We start from the raw sequence: 27,021 nt of genomic DNA, 5'->3' as shown, positions 1-27,021 counted from the left end.
AATCTAATAATAATATGCAGATTCTAGTTCCTGGGCCCGAGTAGTAGGCCGTTTAATTTGGGTACGTTTTTCATCCGGCCGTGAAAATACTGCCCCCTATAGTGAAGAGGTTAATTGAAATGCAATCCAGGTGACTACCTCATGAAGGTGGTTGAGAGAATGCCAAGAGTGTGCAAAGCTGTCATCAAGGCAAAGGGTGGCTGCTTTGAAGAATCTCAAATATAATATATATATTTTGGTTACTACATTATTCCATGTGTAATTTCATAGTTTTGATTTCTTCACTATCATTCTACAATGTAGAAAATAGTACAAGAAAGAAAAACTCTGGAATGAGTAGGTATGTCCAAACTTTTGACTGGTACTGTATGTAGTTGTGGAGGAGTAGGGGTCTGAGGGCACACAGTGTATTTGTGAAATCTGTGAATGCATTAATGTTTTTGAAATTGTATGACTGCCTTAATTTTGCTGAACCCCAGGAAGATGGGGATCCATAGTAAATACAAATACTTGCACTTCTAGAGGCCTTAACCAAGGCTTCCAAACTGACAGTGACTACAGGTCAAAACAGCCCAAAAGGACATGGACAAATGCCTCAACCATATAAGCTTTAAACTTCCTGCAACCCTAATCTATCACATATACATTTTTAATTGACGGGGCACTATACAGCGTTCTCAATCACAGATGCAATAAATATTGTCTCTTACAAGGCACTCCTCAAAATATGTTAAAAGAGCAATAAACAACAAAAGGTTTTTGGCGTTCATAAAATACGGCAAGGTACTGTATTCCGTGGGGTTCAAAATACAGCAATTATTTCCCTGACCACAACATTTTCTCACAATGCACCTTAATTTATTTTACCTTAAATAACACAAAAAATTGCTCTATAATTTACAGTTTTCCATTACAGTTTAGCATAATGTTGGCCAGCTAATAGTCTAACCACTGATCAAGCAACATGACATCGGCGGAAAAGTGTGAATGGACAAAATGTTCAAATCCTGTTGCTGCAGGATTATTTTGCTGCGACAATAATGGTCATATTAGGATCCTACATCTGTATGTACTGGAACGGAGTTACTTATGTGTCATGCATATATTTGGTATGGTTTACTGACTGCTCCACCACTTAATGGAACCCTAGGAGGAGCTACAAACATCTTTGGAGATATTTAGTGTAATGGACGTTTAAGTCTCTGCATTACATCCATGTCCTCAGCAGTTCAAGCACTTTTAGTCATGTATCAATATCAATAACATTATGGGTAACATTTTCTGTCCGCCAAACTGAACTCTGCAAGAAGAAAATACCATTTGAAGTCACAATATTGAAGCTGAAGTTATCTTGTAAATGTATCGTTTACAACATCTACATGTGAAGGCGATGATTATCTGCGGTTTTAAAGTAAACAGCAAAGTGTGTCCAATGTAATACCAGATAAGTTCTGCCTACTCAAACATTTTTAGGATACCGATTACCCAAAAATGTTTTAGTTAAGAAACTTAAATAGCTGAGTGCTCTCTTGCTATGAGTAATACAAATGCAGTTTTTTAAAATAAGTATACTTCAATTTAATGCCCCCACTAAGCCAAGTTTCCAATCATTTCCCAGTGTGCCTTGCCTTTTCGATTGAATTGTAGAGTTACCACCCATGACTGTATTTGTTAGTGACAAAGACATGGTTGTTGAATTCGTTCATTTTCAGTCCTGTGGTCTTCCTTGGCGAATATTGTCATTAAAATGTAATGATTACATACAGTGCATTCAGAAAGTATTCTGACCAATTTACTTTTTCCACGTTATTACGTTACAGCCTTCTAAAATATATTTAATATATATTTTTTCAATCTACACACAATACCCCATAATGACAAAGCAAATACTTGTTTTATAATTTTATAGTATATATACATTTACATAATTATTCAGACACTTTACTCAGTACTTTGTTGAAGCACCTTTCACAGCGATTACAGCCTTGAGTATTCTTGGGTATGACGCTACAAGCTTGGCACACTGGTATTTGGGGAGTTTCTCCCATTCTTCTCTGCAGATCCTCTCAAGCTCTGTCAGGTTGGAGAGATGTTCGATTGGGTTCAAGGCTGTGCTCTGGGTGGGCCACTCAAGGACATTCAGAGACTTATCCCGAAGCCAGTCCTGCGTTGTCTTGGCTGTGTGCTTAGAGTCATTGTCCTGTTGGAAGGTGAACCTACGTCCCAGTCTGAGGTCCTTAGCGCTCTGGAGCAGGTTTTCATCAAGGATCGCTCTGTACTTTGCTCCGTTCATCTTTCCCTCGATCCTTACTAGTCCCCCAGTCGCTGCCAGTGAAAAACATCCCACAGCATGATGCTGCCACCACCTTGTTTCACCGTAGGGATGGTGCCAGGTTTACTCCAGACGTTACGCCTGACATTCAGGCCAAAGTGTTCAATCTTGGTTTCATCAGACCAGAGAATCTTGTTTCTCATGGTCAGAGTCTTTGGGTAACTTTCGGCAAACTTCAAGCGGGCTGTCATGTGTATTTTACTGAGGAGTGGCTTCCGTCTCGTCACTCTACCATAATGCCTGATCGGTGGAGTGCTGCAGAGATGGTTGTCCTTCTGGAAGGTTCTCCCATCTCCACAGAGGAGATCTCTGAGTGACCATCGGGTTCTTGGTCATCTTCCTGACCAAGGCCCTTCTCCCCAGATTTCTCAGTTTGGTTGGGCGGCCAGCTCTAGGAAGAGTCTTGGTGGTTCCAAACTTCTTCCATTTAAGAATGATGGAGACCACTGTGTTCTCGGGGACCTTCAATGCTGCAGAATGTTTTTGGTGCCTTGACACAATCTTGACTGTCTCGGAGCTCTACGGACAATTCCTTTGACCTCATGGCTTGGTTTTTGTACTGACATGCACTGTCAACTGCGGGACCTATATAGACAGGTGTGTGCCTTTCCAAATCATGTCCAATCAATTGAATTTATCACCGGTCGATTCCAATCAATGGAAACAGGATGCACCTGAGCTCAATTTCTAGTCTCATGGCAATTGGTCTGAATACTTATGTAAATAAGGTGTTTCTGTTTTTTATTTTGAACAAATTTGCAAAAATGTCTAAAAACATGTTTTCACTTCGTCATTATGGGGTATTGTGTGTAGATTGAAAAAGAAAATGTAATCAATTTTAGAATAAGGCTTTAACTTAACAAAATTGGAAAAAGTCAAGGGGCCACATTAGGCCTGTAAGTAGTGCTGCAAAATTTCCCTAACTTTCCCAAACTTCCAGCCAGGATTTCTGGAATACCTGGAAAATGTACCATCATTTTGCAACCCTAACTGTAAATCACATTATGCTGGTTTGCAAAGTGATGTGTAATTCCTATTGGAATCTATCAAACGTTAGGCTATCCAATAGTTGAAATTTGTATTCACCCGCAACCTGCATTCATAATGAGTGCCAGGGTTAAGAACAGTGGGAGGAAACTACCTAAGACATTTAAACTGGAACAACCATTTCAGTAACGGTTGCAAAAATGATATTTATTTTATTGTGTAGCATAACATTTAACCAATCAATTACTCAATGTACAGGCAAAAACACATATATTAAAAACAATTCTAAAAAGTCTACCTGCAGTAGAGCAAGCTGTGAAAAAAAATTCAGTTATCATATCTTACAAAAAATTGACCTGGTATGACTTCTCATTTAGTTTTGAGTCAGTACCACATAAACATTTTAAGTAATAATGACTTTTCATTGACTTTCAGTACAACTTACTAGAAGTGTTGTGGTTGTGGTTTACAATATGTGTGCATTGTGTTTACTGAGTAGCCACAAATCCACAGCTACTGTACTTCCTCATGTTGTTTATTTTGATCCAATAGATGGCGGAAAGGCATACAGTATGTCATAAGGAAATAATAGAAAATAGGCATGGTGATAGGGGGTTGGAAGGGGAGAGGGGGAAGGAGGAAGAGAGGGCAAGGGGAGGGAGGAGAGAGAGCGGGAGGGATTAGTCATTGGTCAGTAGCCCGAATCCAAAGTGAAATCAGCGGCAATTTGCTTAATAAAATTATGGACCACGTTGAACTACACAAAGGCAGGCGGTGGCTTGCTGGAGAGAGCATTCGCTTCAGGATCTCCTTGCATACAGGAGCTAGCATTGGTGTGTGTGGCATGCACACACCCTTTCTGACTCTCTCTCTGACACACACACACACACACACACCTGCACACTCTATTTTTGCCACCTCTGGTACTGAAGTGCAGGGTGTCATCCACACACACCACCTGTCAGCTTTAGTAAGAGGCTTCACCAAAAGCTTGTCCACACGTTACCCGGCAGGAGCATGCACCAACAGGCTAAGGATGAGGGGGAACCTCCCAAAATGCAAGGGGAGGAGGGGGACTCGAACACAACATGCTCCACACGAACCCAGTCTACCCCTTCTCCCCCTTCTCCTGAGACCTCCACGGAGGGGGAAACTCAGGTGGAGGAAGAGGGAACTCCTGTCCTGACTCCCTACCCCTACAGTAGGCATGGGGGGCCCTGTCGCCCGAGGTGTCTACTAGTGGCCCTGATCTTCATGCTCATCTCTTTACTTGGCAGCTGGGCAGTGGTCCACCTCACCCTGGGGTCCCGCGGAATGGCGACCTTCAGGATCCAAGCCAGCTATGACCGGCCGAGCGAACAGGACGCCACCGCCACGATCAAACCGGGCTTCACCACCAACTGCACCATGGGTAAGTGAGCGTTTAAGTTAGCAATTGCTGTGTTGTGTGTCTGCACGCTACTGTGTCAGCACGCTACTGTACTGTGGAGTGGGTAATAGTTGAATCTAAAGACTGACCCAATGTCAGACATTTTGGTTCTACTAATGGTTCCTAATCGTGAAGGTTAGGATTTGGAGTTGTGCAGTCTGACTCTAGATCTGTGGTTATGGGCAATGTCTACCTCAAGTGTGTGCTGTATATCCACGTCTAAACTATATATAGAAAAGTATGTGGACACCCCTTCAAGTTTTAGTGGATTCGGCTATTTCAGCCACACCTGTTTCTGAAAGGTGTATAAAATCGAGCATACAGCCATGCAATCTCCATAGACAAACATTGACAGTAGAATGGCCTTACTGAAGAGCTCAGTTACTTTCAATGTGGCACCATCATTGGATGCCACCTTTCCAACAAGTCAGTTCGTCAAAATTCTGCCCTGCTAGAGCTGCCCTGGTCAGCTGTAAGTGCTGTTATTGTGAAATGGAAATGTTGCTCCTAGACAACGGCTCAGTCGTGAAGTGATAGGCCACACAAGCTCACAGAACGGGACCGCTGAATGCTGTCCTCGGTTGCAACATTCACTACCGAGTTCCGAACAAGAACTGTACATAGGGAGCTTCATGAAATGGGTTTTCATGGCCGAGCAGAAACACACAAGCCTAAGATCACCATGGCTAATGCCAAGCATCTTCTGGAGTGATGTAAAGCTCGCCGCCATTCGACTCTGGAGCAGTGCAAATGCATTCATTGGAGTGATGAATCCCGCTTCTGGCGAATCTGGATTTGGCGGAAGCCAGGACAACGCTACCTGCCTGAATGTGCCAAATGTAAAGTTTGGGGAGGAAGAATAATGGCCTGGGGCTGTTTTTGTGGTTTGGGCTAGGCCCCTTAGTTCCAGTGAAGGGAAATCTTAACGCTACAGCATACATTGACATTCTAGACAATTCTGTGCTTCCCACTTTGTGGCAACAGTTTGGGGAAGGCCCTTTCCTGTTTCTGCATGACAATGCCCCTGTGCACAATGCTAGGTCCACACAGAAATTATTTGTTGAGATTCGTGTGGAAGAACTTGACTGGCCTGCAAAGAGCCCTGACCTCAACCCCATCAAACACCTTAGCAATAAATTGGAACGTCGACTGCGAGCCAGGTCTTATCACCCAACATCAGTGCCCGACCTCACTAATGCTCTTGTGGAGAGGGCGCCCACAGCAATGTTCCAACATCTAGTGGAAGGCCTTCCCAGAAGAGTGGGGGCTGTTATACAGTGCCTTCGGAAAGTATACAAACCTTTGACTTTTTACACATTTTGTAAAAAAAATTCCTTCTCGTCTATCTACACACAATACTCCATAATGACAAAGCATAAACAGTTTTTTTGCTATTTTTGCATGTGTACAACGAATTTAAAACATTTCACATAAGTATTCAGACCCTTTACCTAGTACTTTGTTGAAGCACATTTGGCAGCGATTACTGCATTGAGTCTTCTTGGGTGTGACGTTACAAGCTTGGCCTACCTGTATTTGGGGAGTTTCTCCCATTCTTCTCTGCAGATCCTCTCAAGCTCTGTCAGGTTGGAGAGATGTTCGATTGTGTTCAAGTCCAGGCTCTGGGTGGGCCACTCAAGGACATTCAGAGACTTATCCCGAAGCCAGTCCTGCTTTGTCTTGGCAGTGTGCTTATGGTCATTGTCTTGTTGGAAGGTGAACCTCGCCCCAGTCTATGGTCCTGAGAGCTATGGAGCAGGTTATCATCAAGGATCTCTCTGTACTTTGCTCCATTTATCTTTGACTTGATCCTGACTAGTATGCCAGTCCCTTCCGCTGAAAAACATCCCCACAGCATGCTACTTCTACCACCATGCTTCCCCGTAGGAATGGTGCCAGGTTTCCTCCAGACGTGACGCCTGGCATTCAGGTCAAATAATTCAATCTTGGTTTCATCAGTCAAGAGAATCTTGTTTCTCTTTTGGTGCCTTTTGGCAAACTCCAAGCGGGCTGTCATGTGCCTTTTACTGAGGAGTGGCTTCCGTCTTGCCACTCTACCATAAAGGCCTGATTGGTGGAGTGCTGCAGAGATGGTTGTCCTTCTGGAAGGTTTTCCCATCTCTACAGAGGAACTCTAGAACTCTGTTATAATGACAATTGGGTTTTTATTCACCTCTCTGACCAAGGCCCTTCTCCTCAGATTGCTCAGTTTGGCCAGGCGGCCAGCTCTAGGAAGAGTCTTGGTGGTTCCAAACTTCTTCCATTTAAGAATGATGGAGGCCACTGTGTTCTTGGGGACCTTCAATGCTGCAGAATTTATTTGGTACCCTTCCCCAGATCTGTGCCTTGACACAATCCTGTCTCGGAGCTCTATGTACAATTCCTTCTACCTCATGGCTTGGTTTTTGCTCTGACATGCACTGTCAACTGTAGGACCAAATATGGATCGGTGTGTGCCTTTCCAAATCATGTCTAATCAATTGAATTTACCAGCAGCATACCACCCTGCATCCCACTGCTGGTTTGCTTCTGAAGCTAAGCAGGGTTGGTCCTGGATGGGAGACCAGATGCTGCTGGAAGTGGTGTTGGAGGGTCAGTAGGAGGCACCCTTTCCTCTGGTCAAAAAGCAATGTCCCAGTGCAATGACTGGAGACATTGCCCTGTGTAGGGGGCTGTCTTTTGGATGGGATGTTAAACAGGTGTCCTTACTCTCTGTGGTCACTAAAGATCCCATGGCACTTATCTTAAGAGTAGGGGTGTTAACCCTGGTCCTGGCTAAATTATCAATCTGGCCCTCATACCATCACGGTCACCTAATCATCCCCAGTTTACAATTGGCTCATTCATCCCTCCTCTCCGCTGTAACTATTCCCCAGGTAGTTGCTGTAAATGAGAATGTGTTCTCAGTCTACTTACCTGTTAAAATAAGGGTTAAATAAATAAAAAGTTGTAGAACCATTTCATGGATGATCAATGAAAACAGGATGCACCTGAGCTCAATTGCAAGTCTCATAGCAAAGGGTCTGAATTATTTTGTAAATAAGGTATTTAAAAAATATATATATACATAGATAGATCTGTTTTTGCTTTGTCAATATGGGGTATTGTGTGTATATTGCTGAGGATTTTCTTTTATTTAATCAATTTTAGAATAAGGCTGTAACGTAACAAAATGTGGAAAAGGGAAGGGGTCTGAATACTTTCAGAAGGCACTGTAGCAGAAAATAGGGGTCCAACTCCATTTATTAATACCCATGATTTTAGAATGAGGTGTTCGACAAGCAGGTGTCCACACACATTTGGTGATGTAGTGTATGCAGATAACATAGCTGATTCTCTCTAAAAGTTAGCTTCTGCTGTTTCCCCTATTTAATTGTGAATACATGTCAAAAGCTTACTAAAATATCTGTCTGTGAAGGCATGTGACATCTAGTTGAATTGTTCTTTAACTGTTCTGTAGTCTCGAATCGAGTGTCAAAGTGTTGCTCCTTGTTTACAACATCAATTAACTTTTTGTGCAATTGACGTTTATGTTCTGAGCACGATGCTCTCTGCTTTGTTGAACATTACAAAGAGAAGAACCTAACAAGTTGCTTAAATGTAATATTTAAGTAATATAAATGTAATATTTTATTATTTTACGTTATATAAATGTTATAATTTATTCATTCAAAGTTGAAAAGTGAACAGGTTTGTACATTTGTCTTCGTAATAAAACATCTACTTGAATTAGTTACTAATGTATTAGCTTCTGGGGAATACAGTGAACTTTGGAAAGAGTTGTTGCTTTCAAAGCTATGTTTTGATGTCACTTCTAAGGGTGTTTGAAAAGCAGTGCAAATGTTTTTCAAACGGGAGATTTTTCCAGCTGCTGTTCTGGATGTAAACCCCATTACCATATGTTGTGGAATGAAATGCAGGGTTGGCGTGCTAAAGGGGATAATATCTCTCTGTGAACCTCGAGAGGTCCTTAAATTAGGTTAATCCCGTTGATTAAATTTCCTCTGAGCTCTACGTGGAATTGTAGGGACCTTTTGCTTTGACGTTTCGAGGAAGTGTATAATATTGAAGAAATGTGGTATAAAATGTGGATTTCAAAAGAGTTACAGTTGAGTTATGGCTGGTTTCCCGTTTTGGTTATTGGAACAGACAAGCCACTGTCACAGCAGCTATTGTGCATCAATAAAAGCAGAGAAACAGAATGTGGACAAATACTTTATGGGATGTTCGAATTGAATTGACATGCTCAATTGACCAAGCGTCACAATGGAAGTAGACTGTTAGGGCACAGACATTAGACAAAAGTCAATTGAGTGAATATTCCAAACTCTGTCAACTACGTTAACCACCATTCACTCAGTGGTGTAAAGTTTGGGGTATCTGTACTTTACTTTACTATTTATATTTTTGACAACTTTTAATTGTACTCCATTCTTAAAGAAAATAATGTACTTTCTACTCCATGCATTTTCCCTGACACCCAAGTCACATTTTGAAGCCTGAGCAGGACAGGGAAATGGTTTAATTCACAAACTTAAAGAGAAAATCCCTCATCCTACCTACTGCATCTGATCTGGCTGAGTCACTAAACACAAATGCTTTGTTTCTAAATTATGTCTGAGTGTTGGAGTGTGCCCCTGGCTATCCGTAAATTTTAAAAACAAGAAAATCGTGCTGTCTGGTTTGCTTAATATAAGGAATTTAAAATAATTTATATACTTTTACTTTTAATACTTAATTAAACTCAGCCTAAAAAGAAACCTCCCTTTTTCAGGACCCTGTCTTTCAAATATATTTTGTTAACCTGTTGGGGCTCGGGGCAGTATTGAGACATTTTGAAAAAAATATGTGCCCATTTTTAACTGCCTCCTACACCAACTCAGAAGCTAGGATATGCATATTATTAACACATTCGGATAGAAAACACTCGGAATTTTCTAAAACAGTTTGAATGGTGTCTGTAAGTATAACAAAACTCATATTGCAGGCAAAAACCTGTGAAAAATAGATCCAAAAAAAGGTGAATTTTGTGACTGTACTATTTAGTGTCATTGTTTTATAGATACCATAGTGAGAAAGGATTCATTTCGCAACACCTACGGCTTCCACTAGATGTCAACGATCTTTATAAAGTTGTTTGAAGCGTCTATGATAAACAGAGAGCAAATTAGAATCCAAGGAAGTTGACATGTCATCACTTCATTTTTTTGCGCCTGCGCATAAATCTGAGAAACGTGAGTTTGTCATCATTTTTTATCTAGACATAGGATAGGTTGTGTGAAAATATTACTGATGTTTAACGTTAAAAATGGACCAAAAGATTAATGCTAAACAACATTTGACATGTTTGAACGAACATAAATAGATTATTTACTAGGTTTTTTTAGCTTTTCGGCGTGATTTTACCAGCCCCCCACCACGTTTTGTGGGAGCATAATGAACGCTAAGTACTTGGTGTTATTTGGACATAAATTATGAACTTTGTCAAAAGAAACCACATTTGTTCCGGACCTGGAATGCCTTCCGGACCTGGGATCCTGCCTTCTGATGGAGATAATCAAAGGTAAGGGGGTATTTACAATGTTATTATCGATTTTAGATGATGCTAACTGTATAGCATAGCCTGTTGTTCTTAGCATAGCACCCCGTTTATTGCAAAATGTGATTTCCCAGTAAAGTTATTTTGAGATCTGGCCATTCGGTAGCAATTACGAGATGATAATATATTATTCTTTGAATGACAATATTATAATTTACCAATGTTTTCGAATAGTAATTTTATTATGTTCACCGGAAGCATTTCAGAGAAGAAAAAAATCTGAATTTCACGCTACTGTAAAATGCTGTTTTTGGATATAAATATGAACTTGATGGAACAAAAAATACATGTATTGTATAACATAATGTCCTAGGAGTGTCATCTGATGGAGATTGACAAAAGTTAGTGCATAATTCAAGCTGGTTTCTGCTTTTGGTGACGCCTGACCTTGAATTGAAAATGGATGTTTGTACTTTTGTGGCTATGTACTGTCCTAACATAATCTAACTTTATGCTTTTGCCGTAAAGCCTCTTTGAAAATCGAACAATGTGGTTAGATTCCTGCAAGACAGGAATGTCAGTGTTCTGCCATGGCCAGCGAAGAGCCCGGATCTCAATCCAATTGAGCATGTCTGGGACCTGTTGGATCGGAGGGTGAGGGCTAGGGCCATTCCTCCCCAGAAATGTCAGAGAACTTGCAGGTGCCTTGGTGGAAGAGTGGGATAACATCTCACAGCAAGAACTGGCAAATCTGGTGCAGTCCATGAGGAGATGCACTGCAATACTCAATGCATCTGGTGGCCACACCAGATAATGACTGTTGCTTTTGATTTTGACCCCCCCTTTGTTCAGGGACACATTATTCCATTTATTTTAGTCACATGTCTGTGGAACTCGTTCAGTTTATGTCTCAGTTGTTGAATGTTGTTATGTTCATACACATGTTAAGTTTGCTGAAAATAAATGCAGTTGACAGTGAGAGGACGTTTCTTTTTTTGCTGAGTTTATATTTTAGAAAATTCATTTACTTTTGAAAACTTTTTTAGATTTACTCAAGTAGGATTTTACTGGCTGACTCACTTTTACTTAAGTCATTTTCTATTAAGGTATCTTTAATTATACTCAAATATGACCATTTATTTCTTATATTTTACCCATCTATTTTTTACTTTACACATATTTTTCTCAAAACTGCATGGTTGGTTAAGGGCTTGTACGTAAGCATGTCACTGTAAGGTCTACACCTGTTGTATTGGTGCATGTGACAAATAACATTTGATTTGGGTACTTTTTCCACCACTGCATTCACTGAACCTTATTCCTGTCAGGACAATGGGAACAATAGAGACAAAACATATACACACATATTCACAAAGCAAATGTTTTACTTCATAATTATCAGCTAGTTACACTGAACAATAATATAAAACACAACATGTAAAGTGTTGGACCCATGTCTCATGAGCTGAAATAAAAGATCCCAGAAATGTTCCATTAGGTTATTTCTCTCAAACTTTGTGCAGAATTTGTTTACATCCCTGTTAGTGAACATTTCTCTTTTGCCAAGATAATCCATCCACCTGATAGGTGTGGCATATCAAGAAGCTGATTAAACAGCATGATTGTTGCACGTTGTGCTGGGGACAATTTTGTCACACAACACAATGCCACAGATGTCTCAAGTTTTGAGGGAGCGTGAAATTGGCATGTTGACTGCAGGAAGGTCCACCAGAGCTGTTGCCAGAGAATTGAATGTTCATTTCTCTACCACAAGGTTGTTTTAGAGAATTTGGCAGTACATCCAACTGGCCTCACAACCGCAGACCACGTGTATGGAGTTGTGTGGGCGAGCGGGTTTCTGATGTCAACGTTGTGGACAGAGTGCCCCATGGTGGCTGACAGGTGTATAAAATTGAGCAAACTGCCATGTAATCTCCATAGACAAACAGTGGCATTAGCATGGCCTTACTAAAGAGCTCGGTGACTTTCAACGTGGCACCGTCATAGGATGCGACCTTTCCAACAAGTCAGTTTGTAGAATTTCTGCCCTACTAGAGCTGCCCCAATCAGCTGTAAGTGCTGTTTTTGTGAAGTGGAGCCACAATGGCTCAGTCGCGGAGTGGTAGGCCACACAAGCTCACAGAACTGGACCGGCGAGTACTCAAGTGCGCAGCGTGTTAAAAATGGTCTGTTCTCCGTAGCAACACTGACTCCCGAGTTCCAAACTGCCTCTGGAAGCAACGTCAGCACAATAACTGGTCGTCGGGAGCTTCATGAAATGGGTTTCCATGGCCGAGCAGCCGCACACAAGCCTAAGATCACCATATGTAATGCCAAGTTTTGACTGGATTGGTGTAAAGCTCGCTGCCATTGGACTCTGGAGTAGTGGAAACACTTTCTACAGAGTGACGATTCACTCTTCACCATCTGGCAGTCCGATGGACAAATTAGGGTTTGGCGGATGGCAGGAGAACAATACCTGGAGGACTATTGGTCTGGGGCTGTTTTTCATGGGTCGAGCTAGGCCCCTTACTTCCAGTGAAGGGAAATCTTAACTCTACAGTACAATGACATTGTAGACGATTTTTGTGATTCCAACTTTGTGGCAGCAATCTGGGGAAGGCCCTTTCCTGTTTCAGCATGACAATGCACCAGTGCACAACGCGAGATCCATTCAGAAATTGTTTGTCAAGATTGGTATGGAAGAACTTGACTGGCCTGCACAGAGCCCTGACCTCAACCCCATCGAACACCATTGGGATGAATTGTAATGCCGACTGCGAGCCAGACCTAATCGGCCAACATCAGTGGCCAACCTCACTAATGCTCTTGTGGCTGAATGGAAGCAAGTCCCCACAGCCATCCTCCAACATCTAGTGAAAAGCGTTCCCAGAAGAGTGGAGGCTGTTATAGCAGCAAAGGGGAGGACCAACTCCATATTAAATCCCATGATTTTGGAATGAGATGGTCGACGAGCAGGTGTCCACATACTTTTGGTCATGTAGTGTATCTTGAAAGGCTTTGGTTACAAGTGTAACAAGTTGGATATGAACCCAGCTCTCCCACGGGAGCAACCAACGTCTTAAACCATTTTACACTCTTGGGCCGAAGGCAGATACTGGTTTTGAAGTATGCAGGCGTGGCTACCTCAACACATTGCCATGACTGACTCATGTCCGATACACAAGCAGGACTAAGTAACACTGACATAATTTTTTAGGGAGCGGTAATGAGGTGACCGATAACGGTTGCAATTGAGATCCGCTGTGCTGGTTAATTTAGCGAGTAATGATGATGTAACGAGACATTAGCTGGCGATTAATCTTGTGCCATCGATGTAGGCTCCTTGTTATTTGATTATATTCCAATGAAAGGTGTGAAAAAAAATAGGCTACTGTTTCTGTTTCCTGGCTGAGTTGATGACCTGATTTGAGCCATCAGTTGATTGACAGATGTAGGCCTACTGAAGAATGATCAACTTTCCTCCAGTGTTGATGCTTGCCCGAATTTATCGTTAGGCTGTGTATAATTTGTCAATTTAGTTATGGTCTTTGGTGTGGATTGAAAGCCTGTATTGTGTGGCTTTAATATTTCATTTCGTGAAGCTGTCAAGGTGTTTATGCATTTGAGCCCATCAAAAGACAATTTTGTTGAGCTGAGACTCTTTTTTATGATGTATAAATTATCCAACTATTCGTTTAACTTCTTGAAAACATTGAATTAAATGCAATTAAGGCGTGTCACTAGATCGCAGAGCACTGGGAGCGAACTCATGAGGCTCGGAGCCAGACCGCCCTGCTAAGACCACAGCGTTACAGCGGTCACAATGCTAGCAATATGAATGGAATGAAAACTGATGATACATACTGTACATACTGACTCTGGCATATGTGTGCCAAGGGAAACCGCTGGACCACACAAGCACTGCGGTAACCAATAATTTACTCTGCCTTTTGCTTGCCTTCAATATATAATAAAACCATTTATTAAAAAAAGGATTTTCCCTAACAAAAAATACATCTACCCCCTGCAAATATGTCAATTTATTATAATCCACACAAGATGCGCTGTAGCCTGCATAAGGTACAATGTAGGTACAGTACTGAATTGTATACGAACACTGCTTCCAGCTGCCCCCTGGCAGCAATTCTAAATATTTTCTTCATATTTTAAAATCCTCCATCTGCAAGATTATTTTCCTCCTGCGACGAAAGGGGTCAAATTAAGATCCGACATCTGTAGTTCAAATGACCTTGATGTTTATAATATATAATATTTTTACATTTATATTTACATTTAAGTCATTTAGCAGACGCTCTTATCCAGAGCGACTTACAAAATGGTGCATTCACCTTATGATATTCAGTGGAACAACCACTTTACAATAGTGCATCTAAATATTTTAAGGGGGGGGGGGGGGGGTTAGAAGGATTACTTTATCCTATCCTAGGTATTCCTTAAAGAGGTGGGGTTTCAGGTGTCTCCGGAAGGTGGTGATTAACTCCGCTGTCCTGGCGTCGTGAGGGAGCTTGTTCCACCATTGGGGTGCCAGAGCAGCGAACAGTTTTGACTGGGCTGAGCGGGAACTGTGCTTCCTCAGAGGTAGGGGGGCCAGCAGGCCAGTGGTGGATGAACGCAGTGCCCTTGTTTGGGTGTAGGGCCTGATCAGAGCCTGAAGGTATGGAGGTGCCGTTCCCTTCACAGCTCCGTAGGCAATCACCATGGTCTTGTAGCGGATGCGAGCTTCAACTGGAAGCCAGTGGAGAGAGCGGAGGAGCGGGGTGACGTGAGAGAACTTGGGAAGGTTGAACACCAGACGGGCTGCGGCGTTCTGGATGAGTTGTAGGGGTTTAATGGCACAGGCAGGGAGCCCAGCCAACAGCGAGTTGCAGTAATCCAGACGGGAGATGACAAGTGCCTGGATTAGGACCTTTTTCTTAAAGAAGTACACCAGTAAGGTCAGTGTCAACAGCCTGACTAACTTTATTGAGATGATATGATATTAATTGAGTCTAATATTCTTGTTCATTACTTAAATGTTGGCTGTTTTGGCACCTTTCGAAGAACAATAACTGCTCCCCACTGACACCAACCTCATCAAATCTATCATATACTAATTCTTATCATCACTCTTTTTGACAGTTTGATGACGGCAACAGGAATCATAAGCGGGAAAAATAAGCTTTATATTACTAGTGATCCATCATTCCTTGTTTCGCAATAATCTCACAGTGCATCATCACTTTAACAGTATTTCATAAGAGAGCCGAGCTATGTTCCTTATGGCCACAGACGTTGTCCACTGGTGACTGCTGTAAAATATACCAGCAAGAGATAACAAATCAAATGGCAGGACTGAAACAGTGGCTTCCTGATTCTGGGTAGTGATACTGGAAATTACGCCATGAGGTGAAACTTGTGCTTTTCTAGACCTAGGCGGCATGAGAAAAAGTGAGCCATATGTGTTGCTTTGTAGCTCAGTTGATAGAGTGTGGTGCTTGTAACACCAGGGTAGTTCATTCGATGCCCGTGACCACACATACATTGATGACTGTTATTTATCTAATTAACTAACTATGTTTAAAGTGTTACCCGATTGAACTAATCATGTAACAATTAACTCATTAGGATTTAAGGCACCACGAGAGTGGTTGTTTAAAGAGTTACCATCTCCCGAATTAAACTCTAAAGGTTTTTACCTATCACATCCATAAAACAGTCAATGTATTAATCATTACATCATATCATCATTCTGAACAGTTGTAACCTCCTGCATCTGCAAAAACCCCAGCCTTACTTATGATTCAGTACGACACAAATCGGTTTAATTATTTATTTACTAGCTAACTAAATAATAACACGATAAACATACACACTTAACACATTAGGAAAAGGTCCTTAGCTGAATGACACAACATGGTGGCTTTTTACACAACAACATGGAGAGGGAGAGAAAGAGACACTTATCGTTGATACCTTTTAGAAACTATTCTCACAGTAGTAAGGAGTAAGAAATCCTGAATGTATTTACGTGTGAATGCCTTCATTCACCGTCTATCTCTGTTGGAAATTTATACCAAAAACCAGCTTTTTACATTAGCATGTGACTAGCATGTGACTAGCATTCCCACCGAACACTGCCGGTGAATTTACTAAATTACTCACAATAAACGTTCACAAAAAGCATAACAATTATTTTAAGAATTATAGATACAGAACTCCTCTATGCACTCGATATGTCCGATTTTAAAATAGCTTTTCGGTGAAAGCACATTTTGCAATATTCTCAGTAGATAGCCCGGCATCACAGGGCTAGCTATTTAGACACCCAGCAGGTTTAGCACTCATCAAAGTCAGATTTACTATAAGAAAAATGTTCTTACCTTTGTTGTCTTCGTCAGAATGCACTCCCAGGACTTCTACTTCAATAACAAATGTTGGTTTGGTCCAAAATAATCCATCGTTATATCCAAACAGCGGCGTTTTGTTCGTGCGTTCTAGACACTATCCTAAAGGCTAAATAAGGGTGACGAGCATGGCTTAATTCGTGACAAAAGAATTCTAAATATTCCATTACCGTACTTCGAAGCATGTCAACCGCTGTTTAAAATCAATTTTTATGCCATTTTTCTCATAAAAAAGCGATAATATTCCGACCGGGAATCTGCGTTTAGATAAACAGACAAAGGAAAAGAAAGCATTCGGTCGAAGCGGGCACGCGCCTAAGCCCATAGTACTCTGAGTGGCCACTTGCCAAAAGCGATAAAGTGTTTCAGCCAGAGCCTGCCTCGATATCGTTCAACGTTTTCCCGGGCTCTGAGACCCTATGGACGACGTAGGAAGTGTCACGTTATTGCACAGATCCTGAGTCTTCAATAAAAAGAGCCCAGATGAAACACTACTTCTCAGACAGGCCACTTCCTGCTTGAAATCTTCTCAGGTTTTGGCCTGCCATAGGAGTTCTGTTATACTCACAGACACCATTCAAACAGTTTTAGAAACTTTAGGGTGTTTTCTATCCAAAGCCAATAATTATATGCATATTCTAGTTACTGGGCAGGAGTAGTAACCAGATTAAATCGGGTACGTTTTGTATCCAGCCGTGCAAATACTGCCCCCTATCCCCAACAGGTTAAGGGAAGATCACGGGTGGACAGCCACACTTGTTATCCCGGTCGGAGGAGCCGAAAAGGCCTTCAGTGCCTGTTTGCCTGGTGTTGGTGTAGGGCAGATGAGCAGAGCAAGGAGGTTCGCGCTCTGATCCGAGGAGAGACTCACCTATGCCCCCAACAGAGAGCAGAAGGAATTCTGAATACCGTGTGACAAACTGGGGCTCACGATCCAAGACAATGTCCTAGGGAGGTCCGTGTAGTGAAACACATAATCATGAGATCAGTGGTCTCCTTCACTGAGAGCAACTTGGGTAAGGCAATGAAATGGGCTGCCTTGAAGAACTGATCAACAACCACCAGGATAGTGGTAAGCCCTTGGGATGGAGGTAACCCTGTGATAAATTCTACGGACAGGTGGGACAAGGGCCGGCCGGAGATGGTCAGAGGTTGGAGCAACCCAGCCCATTGCTGTCGTGAGAACTTACTTTGGGCACAGGTGGAACAGGCCGCAACAAAGGATCTCACATCTTCAAGTATGTTGGGCCACCAGAATTTTCGCCTCAGGAACTCCATTGTGCAATTAACCCCTGAATGCCCAGTTAATTTAGAGTAGTGTCCCCACTGTAGCACTTGAGAACGGGCTCATCGCAGAACTTAAAGTCTGCTAGTGGGACCCCCGCCAGGTTCAGGTTCTCGGGTCTGGGCTTGTCGATCCGTGGTCTCTATACTCCATAACACAGGAACCACAATGCAGGAGCTGGGGATGATGGGCTCGGAGTCGCTCTCCTCGTTAGAGGCATTGTGTTGGCGGGACAGGACATCTGCTTTCTGATTCTTGGATCCCGGGCTATAGGCTAGAGTGAAGTTGAACCTGTTAAAAAAACAGAGCCCACATAGCCTGGCAAGCATTCAACCTCCTGGCTTCTTGAATGGAGACCAAGTTCTTATGGTCTAACCAGTGTCTCCACCCCTCAAGGGCCCACTTGACTGCCAAGAGCACCCGGTTGCCTACATCGTAGTTGCTTTCCGCAGGTGAGAACCGCTTTGAAAGAAAGGCACATGGGTGCATTCTCTTGTCCCCCTCGTTCCACTGTGAAAAGACCATTAATCTCCCTCCCTGATTCTCACAAGATTGTAAGCATTGCAGAGGTCCAGTTTGGTGAAGAATTGGGCCCCATGGGCCAGCTCCAAGGTGGTGGACATCCGGGGTAGGGGGTAACGGTTCTTAATCGTGATCCTGTTCAGCCCTCGGTAGTCGATGCAGGGACGCAGACCTCCATCCTTCTTTCCCACGAAGAAGAAACCTGCACAAGCTGGGGATGTTGAGGAGCAAATGAAACCTGCCTCCAGCAACTCCTGGATGTAATTGTCCATGACTACAGCTTCAGGGATCGAGAGGGAGTAAAGACGGCCCCGGGGAGGGGTGGAGCCGGGTAGGAGTTCTATGGCGCAGTCGTATGGACAATGAGGGAGGGTGGCAGCTTGTCTCTTACTGAAGGCCTCCCGGAGGTCGAAGTATTCGGTAGGGAGAGAGGAGAAGTCTTGGTCTTCAATGGATGCAGGGGGACGCAGTGAGGCTGTAGGTGGGGGTCTTAGACATTTATTCTGGCAAATCTTACCCCAGTCTAGTAGGTGTCCCGTGGACCAGGAGAGTAGTGGGTTATGTAGCGCTAGTCAGGTGTACCCAAGGATAAGGGGGTTCTCGGGAGCCGTGATCAAAAGAAAACTAAGAGTCACCTCAACCTGCTGTAGAATGGGAACCATGACAACTGTCATCCATTGCCAAGCTGATCTGACCCATTCAGATCCTCACAGGACAGTCATGACAACGTTATTCCAACCAGACCTAATTTTTATGTTTGTAATGATGGCACATCAACCAATTTTGCCAGCTGAGATGAGAGTCCTCATTTCAAGTCGACATATGATATTACTCATTCTCCAGAATGAGGCAGAATCTACTCGATGACAATGTTGCCATTCGTCAGTAGGGTTTGGCAGCCACAGTGGCCTCTGCTGTCACCTCTTTGCCTTTTCCTCCCCACATACATTCCTCAGAGCCAGCACAGAGCCGTGGGTGATTGGGATAACAAAACCCGCTGACTCCCCTAGGCAATTTGTCTTGCACCTCCCGCTTTGTCTCGCACCTCCCGCGTTTTCAGAATCTGACAAGCGTGATTAAGGCAGACCAACTGCAATCAGCTCGGAGGCACGTGTCTGCCTGGCCACAGTCAGTTGCTCTGTGAACTGAAGTCAAAGGTAGAAATCTGCTTTGGTTTTCAACATGGCCTCCTCAAACTCAAGGGATACAGGAAGTCTCAGCTGAGACAGGTAAATACCTAGCTCCAAATTCTATAAGACGGTTGATGGTGCTACTGATACATGGCTGTGGACTACAGCCATATGTGTATACAGCTATGTCTCAAGGCGAGGTGTGATAATGAGGTGTAGGTTAGGGTCTAGAAATCATGTTTTGTTTTCTAATCAAGTTGTGGAGTTGTCAGTTCTTCACAGTAAGCAACCAGGGAGTCAGAATCACATAATTGCTACTGTCAACATAGCTAAACACTCAAGGCCGTAAAAGCCCATATTATTATATTTAATTAACTGTATACAAAAGAGCTCACATATGACCCCCCCATAAAACACACAGAATACGGGCATATAGCTCTTATTTCTACTATACTTTTGACTAAGATTGTCGTTCTCATTAAACTCAAGTTGAGCATTAGCAAGCCTTTTCACTCTGTCTAATGTTAGGGAAAAGCATTAACTGCCATGGTGATTACATGAGGTGGTGTTTTGTTACTCACTGTATGTAAATGAGGCTTTATAGCCAAGCGTTGGGAGAAATAAAGACCTAACACAAAAGAGGCAGTCACTGCTGAGATGTTTTACTGAACATAATTGAAGGTCATTGTGCGAAGAAATTCATTATTTGCGGATATACCCTACTGTGCTAACAGGTGGGGGGAAAGCATAGGGATATGTCCCAAACGGCAGCCTATTCCATATATAGTGCACTATATAGGGCTTAGAGTGCCATTTGGGACATATCCCAGGTCTACAGTTAGCTGGCTGTACATTTGGCCACACAATTAGACATAAGAGTTTTATCTTTCTAAAGACATCTATTGGAGCTATTTTTGTAATTTGCATTTACACCATGACACATTCATCGTTATTTTCCTACACCACCTGGTTTTTATTCAATTGAAAGTGTAGAACTCACTGTCTGTGGTCTTTCTTTGATGTGTACTCATACTCTCAGGTTTTCAGGCCTAACTTAATCTTACATTGTCTCTCACACAAATCAAGGGCAAACTATGGTACAGTACACGGATGCAGCCATCCGCGATAATATCGCTCTTTTTTTCTTCCCTATGAAAATGGAAAAAGTGATCCCCATCAGCAAGCTTCCTGCTTTTCTTTTTGTTCTCCTTTATCTACGATCATCAGCTTCCGATGATGAACTCAGAGCGAGTTGTCAGTTTTTACAAGGATGCATTCCAAATGTCACCCTAGTCCCTATGGGCCCTGGTCAAAACTAGTGCACTACTTAGGGAATAGTGTGCCATTTGCGACTCAATCAAGTCTGTCTGCTGATGCTTCTGTTTTACAATTTGCATAGATATGCAAATTTTCCCCAGCTACCATCTCAATGCTCCCGACTGATGGCCATGGTATCATGGTGACATCACACATTTGTCAGAAATCCTATCCCACTGTGCCACCCTACTGTATGTAGACCATTGTTTTGACAAATTGTGGTCCTTGTCCTATGGTAACGTCGCCGTATGCAAAACGCGACTGTCAGAGTTTACGTGATTTATGATGAGTTGGGCCAACGATGGGATTCAGATATTCATGGCTAGAGTTATGGATTATCCTTGTGTTATACTTTGTCACAGACTTTACAATGTTGATGACAAAAAAAATGCTGGGTTAACAACATGGGTTAATTTAACCATCATTTGAGTATTTTTTACATTCATGCTAGGTTGACCTAGCAGAGTTTAATCTTTTGGTTATTTCCAGGAGCCATGGTTTATTAGGGGTGTGGCTTTCAGATATATTACATTGGCTACCCGTGAAAATAAACTAAGTTCGTGTTCATCATATTAAGTTTATATACTGCAAATAATAGTTTTCCTTAATAGTTTTTTCATTTTAGACAGTATTCCAGGATATTACAATTATTTATTACCTATTATAATAAGTTCGTATTCTAACAATGCGTTGGTAGTACCCAACTTGCTATGAAGGTTCCCTGGTACTCAGGGATCTATTGTCCCACTAAGCACTATGACATCAATGCAAATGCTATCAAAAATCACATCAAACACTGATCATCAAAACAGTAACATTATTTTAAAACTCACCTCACTGTGATGATCAATTTGAAGAAAGAAGTTGAACAGCAGGTTGAAACTGAGTGGAAAGCATGGTTGTTGTGGATGTTGTTTCAAAGTCTAACACAATGAAATGGACAGCGCTTTCAAAGGTGATGATTAATTCAAAGCATTTAAGACATTACATGTAGAACACCCATACCCATATTACAGCTATGCATATGTGAATAAAAAAAAAAGTGCTGTACAATCCATAGCGTAATAGCATACCGCATATTATGCACTGCAGAAAAACATTAAAAGAAAAAGATTTAAGATGTCTTTGGTACATAATTGGTCTGGCCTATTCGCCTTATTCTGGAACGTCACAGTGATCGCGGTGAGTTAGTTGCAATTGTGTTTCTATTTCCAACGACGCTAGCGCATGCTAGTGGCGGGAGGCGAAAGCGGCAAAAGTGGTACTTTTAATTCAGAGCTTGATTGTTTTACATTGACAGAACCGCACAAAATCGTAAAATCGATCAACATGACAAGCATTATATGTTCAGTATGAAGAGGATGCAGTTTTTACAACAATGTTTTGAACACCAACCTCTACGTTGATCTGAATGTACCTGTGGAGCCCCATACGACCCGCATCCACCTCCTAAAGATGCAGAGTCTTTGAAGAAACCACCAAAACATCCCTTTGTGTGCTCCTACCACTTCTTTGACAAGAAGCCTACGGTGGAGCATCTTTACCTAGAAAAATGTCTTGGCTATGATGCTCCACTTGTGAAGAAGCATCGTGTGTTGGTCAGGCAGTCATCAGTGACAGGTAAGCCAAACGCTTGAGCAGTTTGCCTGCTCTCATTTTGTGTCTCCCTCTTGCTCTTGTATCTAAGAACAGTCTCATAATAGCAGCATTTATTTCCTATACAACTCAATAAAAAAATCCCATTTGATATATACTGTACTTAATTATTATGATTATTAAATATTATTAGGAGCGTTCATGCAGCATGGTGTTTCATTGTACGGTTTTGTTAATAATTGTCCATTGACTTGTTTAACAAGCCATACTAATTTATTAACAGATGACACAACAGGCTCAAGTGTTTACCAAATTGAAAATGGGGATTGGCCAACACAGATAGAAGGAATGGATATGCCTTCAGAGAAGGATGCCCAAACCCAATGGAATACCCATCTCTAAGTGATCACAACTACAGCTCAGATGATCATATAAAGCCTGTGAGGCCGGGATACCTGTGAGGCAGGGACACAGTGCCCAGCAACACCTCTCTACAAAACCTTGCTGAGGAACGAAGCACTCTGTCGACTGTATACAGGCTTGTCTCTTGCTGCCTTTTCTACCCTGGCGGAACATCTTCTATCCCTCTACAAAGGCAGCTTTCAGTTAGACCTGAGAGACCAACTCCTGATGACACTGATGAAGCTGTAGCTCAACTTGCTGCAGCAGGACTTGGGCAGAAAGTTTTGGTGTTTCCTAGAGTATTGTCAGTCAAGTGATTAGTTATTGGATTGGCATGATGGAAGAGAATCTGAGTACATTCCATGGTTGCCAAGGGAAACCATCCGTGCTACAATGCCACAATGTTTTAAGGACCACTACCCAGGAACAACCTGCATTATTGACTGCTCAGAAACTGCTTTACAGAAGAACAAGAATATGGATTCAAGGGGGGAGTCATTCAGCCATTACTGCGCCCAGAACACTATCAAATACCTGGTCACCATTGCTCCTTGTGGTCTAGTGATGTTCATCTCTTCAGCATATGGAGGTAGATGTAGCGACAAATATATAACATCGGATTCTGGGTTCCTGGAGTACCTCTGTCCAGGTGATGAGGTCATGGATGACCGGGGCTTTACAATCCGTGATCTGCTACACGAGAGGAAGGTCACATTTAACAATTCCAGCCTTCACAAAAAGAGGCACACAGCTGTCAGAGGAAGACACCACATGTACAAGATGGATAGCTAACGTGAGGGTTCATGTGGAACGCGTAATTCAGCGTCCTGCGGCTGGGGCCGCGCGTCGTGGAGGGGGTACTGTCACGTGTGCCAATCAACCTCTCATCTAAAATGGACAAAATACTTTGAATCTGTGCTGCCCTGTGTAACTTGAGTGGTGATATCATTAATGAAGATGCTGAATGAACTGACCAGTGAAATGCCATTCACAGGGTCGATTTCCCAATATGAATTAAAGTTGTGTCAAAAGTAACGTTAAATACATTTAAATTAATTCTATAACAACTTTATTATTTGTTTTACATACTCATTAATATTAATAAAAACAAAGCCATAAACATTAAGTCAGGCTTTTTAACAATTTGTAAGTGCAAACAGGAGAGACATCGGACTACATACTTCTACAGAGTTGCATATATTTGTCACTCAGTGACAATCTGCCTGACTGATACTCCTCAACAATAAATGGCAGCATGTGTGTTGAGTAGAATGCCTTCAACCTCAGGACAGCCTCTGCACAGAACTGTTCATCATAGGGAACAGGAACGACAACTTGCTGGGACGGAGTCAAGATATGCACCTTACTTTCTCTCAGTCCTGTGCAAAACATACCAATTTGCACCTGCATGTAGTAGCCACGTGGCCCATGTGGTTGCAGTTGGGGTGTACCCTTCACCACCTTCACAGGGAGGGAAGCTAAAGTCATTCCACTACTGTCACGTGTGCTCCCTCTCCGGCCTCTAGGTCACCAGGCTGCTCGTTATGGCGCACACCTGTCACCATCATTACGGGCACCTGCGCGTCATCACTCACCTGGACTCTATCAACTCCCTGATTACCTTCCTTATATATGTCACTCCCTTTGGTTCCTTTCTCAGGCGCCTCACCTAAGGGAAGCATCAGGGAGAGTTTTTTTTTATAGGCTTTCATGCCTCAGCCAGATCGCCAGGCTCCCATGCCTCAGCCAGATCGCCAGGCTCAGCAGGGGTGACCGGTAGGCTCCTAATCCCCGGGATCGTCCCCTGGGTTGGCGTCCTGCAGCTGGAGCCGAACGCACCGGGAGGGGGCTACCGTCAGGTATGCTCTCCGGTGCTATAGGTCGCCATGCTCCTGCGTGTCAGCCGGATTGACAGGTTTCCTGCACCTCTGCAGAGGTGACCGGTCCAACTCCTGATCCCTGTGATCGTCTTTTGGTCAGCGTCCTGCGGCTGGAGCCGCCAGTCATGGAGGGGGTACTGTCACGTGTGCTCCCTCTCCGGCCTCTAGGTCACCAGGCTGCTCGTTATGGCGCACACCTGTCACCATCGTTACGTGCACCTGCGCGTCATCACTCACCTGAACTCCATCACCTCCCTGATTACCTTCCCTATATATGTCACTCCCTTTGGTTCCTTTCCCAGGCGTTATTGTTTCAGTTTCATGTCTGTGCGTTGTTCGTGTTTCGTTTATTGATTAAATCACTCACTCCCCGAGCTTGCTTCCTGACTTTCAGCGCACATCGTTACAACTACCCAAGAATAGTAAAGCCCCCTTTACTGGCTCAAATAGCCGACCAATCAGCCTGTTAACAACCCTTAGTAAACTTCTGGAAAAAATTGTGTTTGACCAGATACAATGCTATTTCACAGTAAACAAATTGACAACAGAATTTCAGCATGCTTATTGGGAAGGACACTCAACAAGCAGAGCACTTACACAAATGACTGATGATTGGCTGAGAGAAATTGATAAAATGATTGTGGGGGCTGTCTTGTTAGACTTCAGTGCAGCTTTTGACATTATTGATAATAGTCTGCTAATGGAAAAACTTATGTGTTATGGCTTTACACCCCCTGCTACAATGTGGATAAAGACTTACTTGTCTAACAGAACACAGAGGGTGTTCTTTAATGGAAGCCTAGCAAATATAATCCAGTTAGAATCAGGAATTCCCCAGGGTAGCTGTTTAGGGCCCCTGCTTTTTTTCAATTTTGACTAACGACATGCCACTGACTTTGAGTAAAGCCAGAATGTCAGCTACAACAGCAACTGAAACGACTGCAACACTCAACAAATAGCTGCAGTTAAATTCAGTGTGGGTGGCAAGGAATAAGTTACCCCTAAATATTTCTAAAACTAAAAGCGTTGTATTTGGAACAAAACACTCACTAAACCCTAAACCTCAACTAAATCTTGTAGTAAATAATGTGGAAATTTAGCAAGTTGAGATGACTAAACTGCTTGGAGTAATAAAAGATTGTAAACTGTCATGGTCAAAACATATTGATGCAGTAGTAGCTAAGGTGGGGAGAAGTCTGTCTATAATAAAGCAATGCTCTGCCTTCTTAACAGCACTATCAACAAGGCACATCCTACAGGCCCTAGTTTTGTTGCACATTGACTACTGTTCAGTCGTGTGGTCAGGTGCCACAAAAAATGACTTAGGAAAATTGCAATTGGCTCAGAACAGGGCAGTACGGCTGGCCCTTGGATGTACACAGAGAGCTAATATTAATAATATGCATGTCAATCTCTCCTGGCTGAAAGTGGAGGAGAGATTGACTTCATCACTACTTTTATTTATGAGAGGTATTGACATATTGGATGCATCGAGCTGTCTAAACTACTGGCACCCATGCATACCCCAAAAGACATGCCACAAGAGGTCTCTTCACAGTCCCCAAGTCCAGAACAGACTATGGGATGCACACAGTACTACATAGAGCCATGAGTACATGGAACTCTATTCCACATCAAGTAACTAACACAAGCAGTAAAATTAGATTTAAAAAACGGATAAAAACACATTATGGAACAGCGGGGACTGTGAAGCAACACAAACATTGGCACAGACAAACGCATACACACACACGCATACACACACACACTACACATACACATGGATTTAGTATTGTAGATATGTGGTAGTGGTGGAGTAGGGGCCTGAGGGCACACAGTGTGTTGTAAAATCTGTGAATATTTTGTATTGTTTTAAATTTTAAAAGCTGCTTTGGCAGCAGCTAATGTGGATCCATAATAAATACAAATACATCACAGGCTTTCCCATTGAAGACATCATCCAGATATCACAGCCCTTCCCCATAACAGGACACTTGATATCCAACAGCTCCTAGGAGTTCAGCACTCCGTCAGGGCTCTTCAACACTGACAACAGTGCCTCTGTGGTCCACAGAGTATCCACAGTCTTCCAGCCACTGGGAGGCCATCAGCTCATTATCTTCAAATACATTGAAATGGTACAGCCACAAATAAATATTAATTTCAGTTCATTTTGACCTGGGATGCTACTGGCT

At 42.6% G+C, this 27,021-nt stretch overlaps 1 protein-coding gene across 1 annotated transcript in view; it reads left to right on the top strand.

Moving 5' to 3' along the window:
• The first annotated feature begins 4,126 nt into the window (after positions 1-4,126).
• LOC106610598 (ALK tyrosine kinase receptor) overlaps positions 4,127-27,021 on the top strand; it is a 173,489-nt gene continuing 150,594 nt past the window's right edge. The window contains exon 1 of the mRNA XM_082955608.1: positions 4,127-4,730. Within this exon, the coding sequence (XP_082811734.1) occupies positions 4,337-4,730 (394 nt within the window). The 5' untranslated portion in view covers positions 4,127-4,336. The remainder of the gene's footprint in view (positions 4,731-27,021) is intronic.

The sequence above is a fragment of the Salmo salar genome, chromosome 09 (assembly GCF_965601325.2).
Source record: "Salmo salar chromosome 09, fSalSal1, whole genome shotgun sequence".
In the NCBI taxonomy this organism is placed as follows: Eukaryota; Metazoa; Chordata; class Actinopteri; order Salmoniformes; family Salmonidae; genus Salmo; species Salmo salar.
The sequence above is the reverse complement of the archived record's forward strand: the minus strand, read 5'-3'. Positions and strand labels throughout refer to the sequence as shown.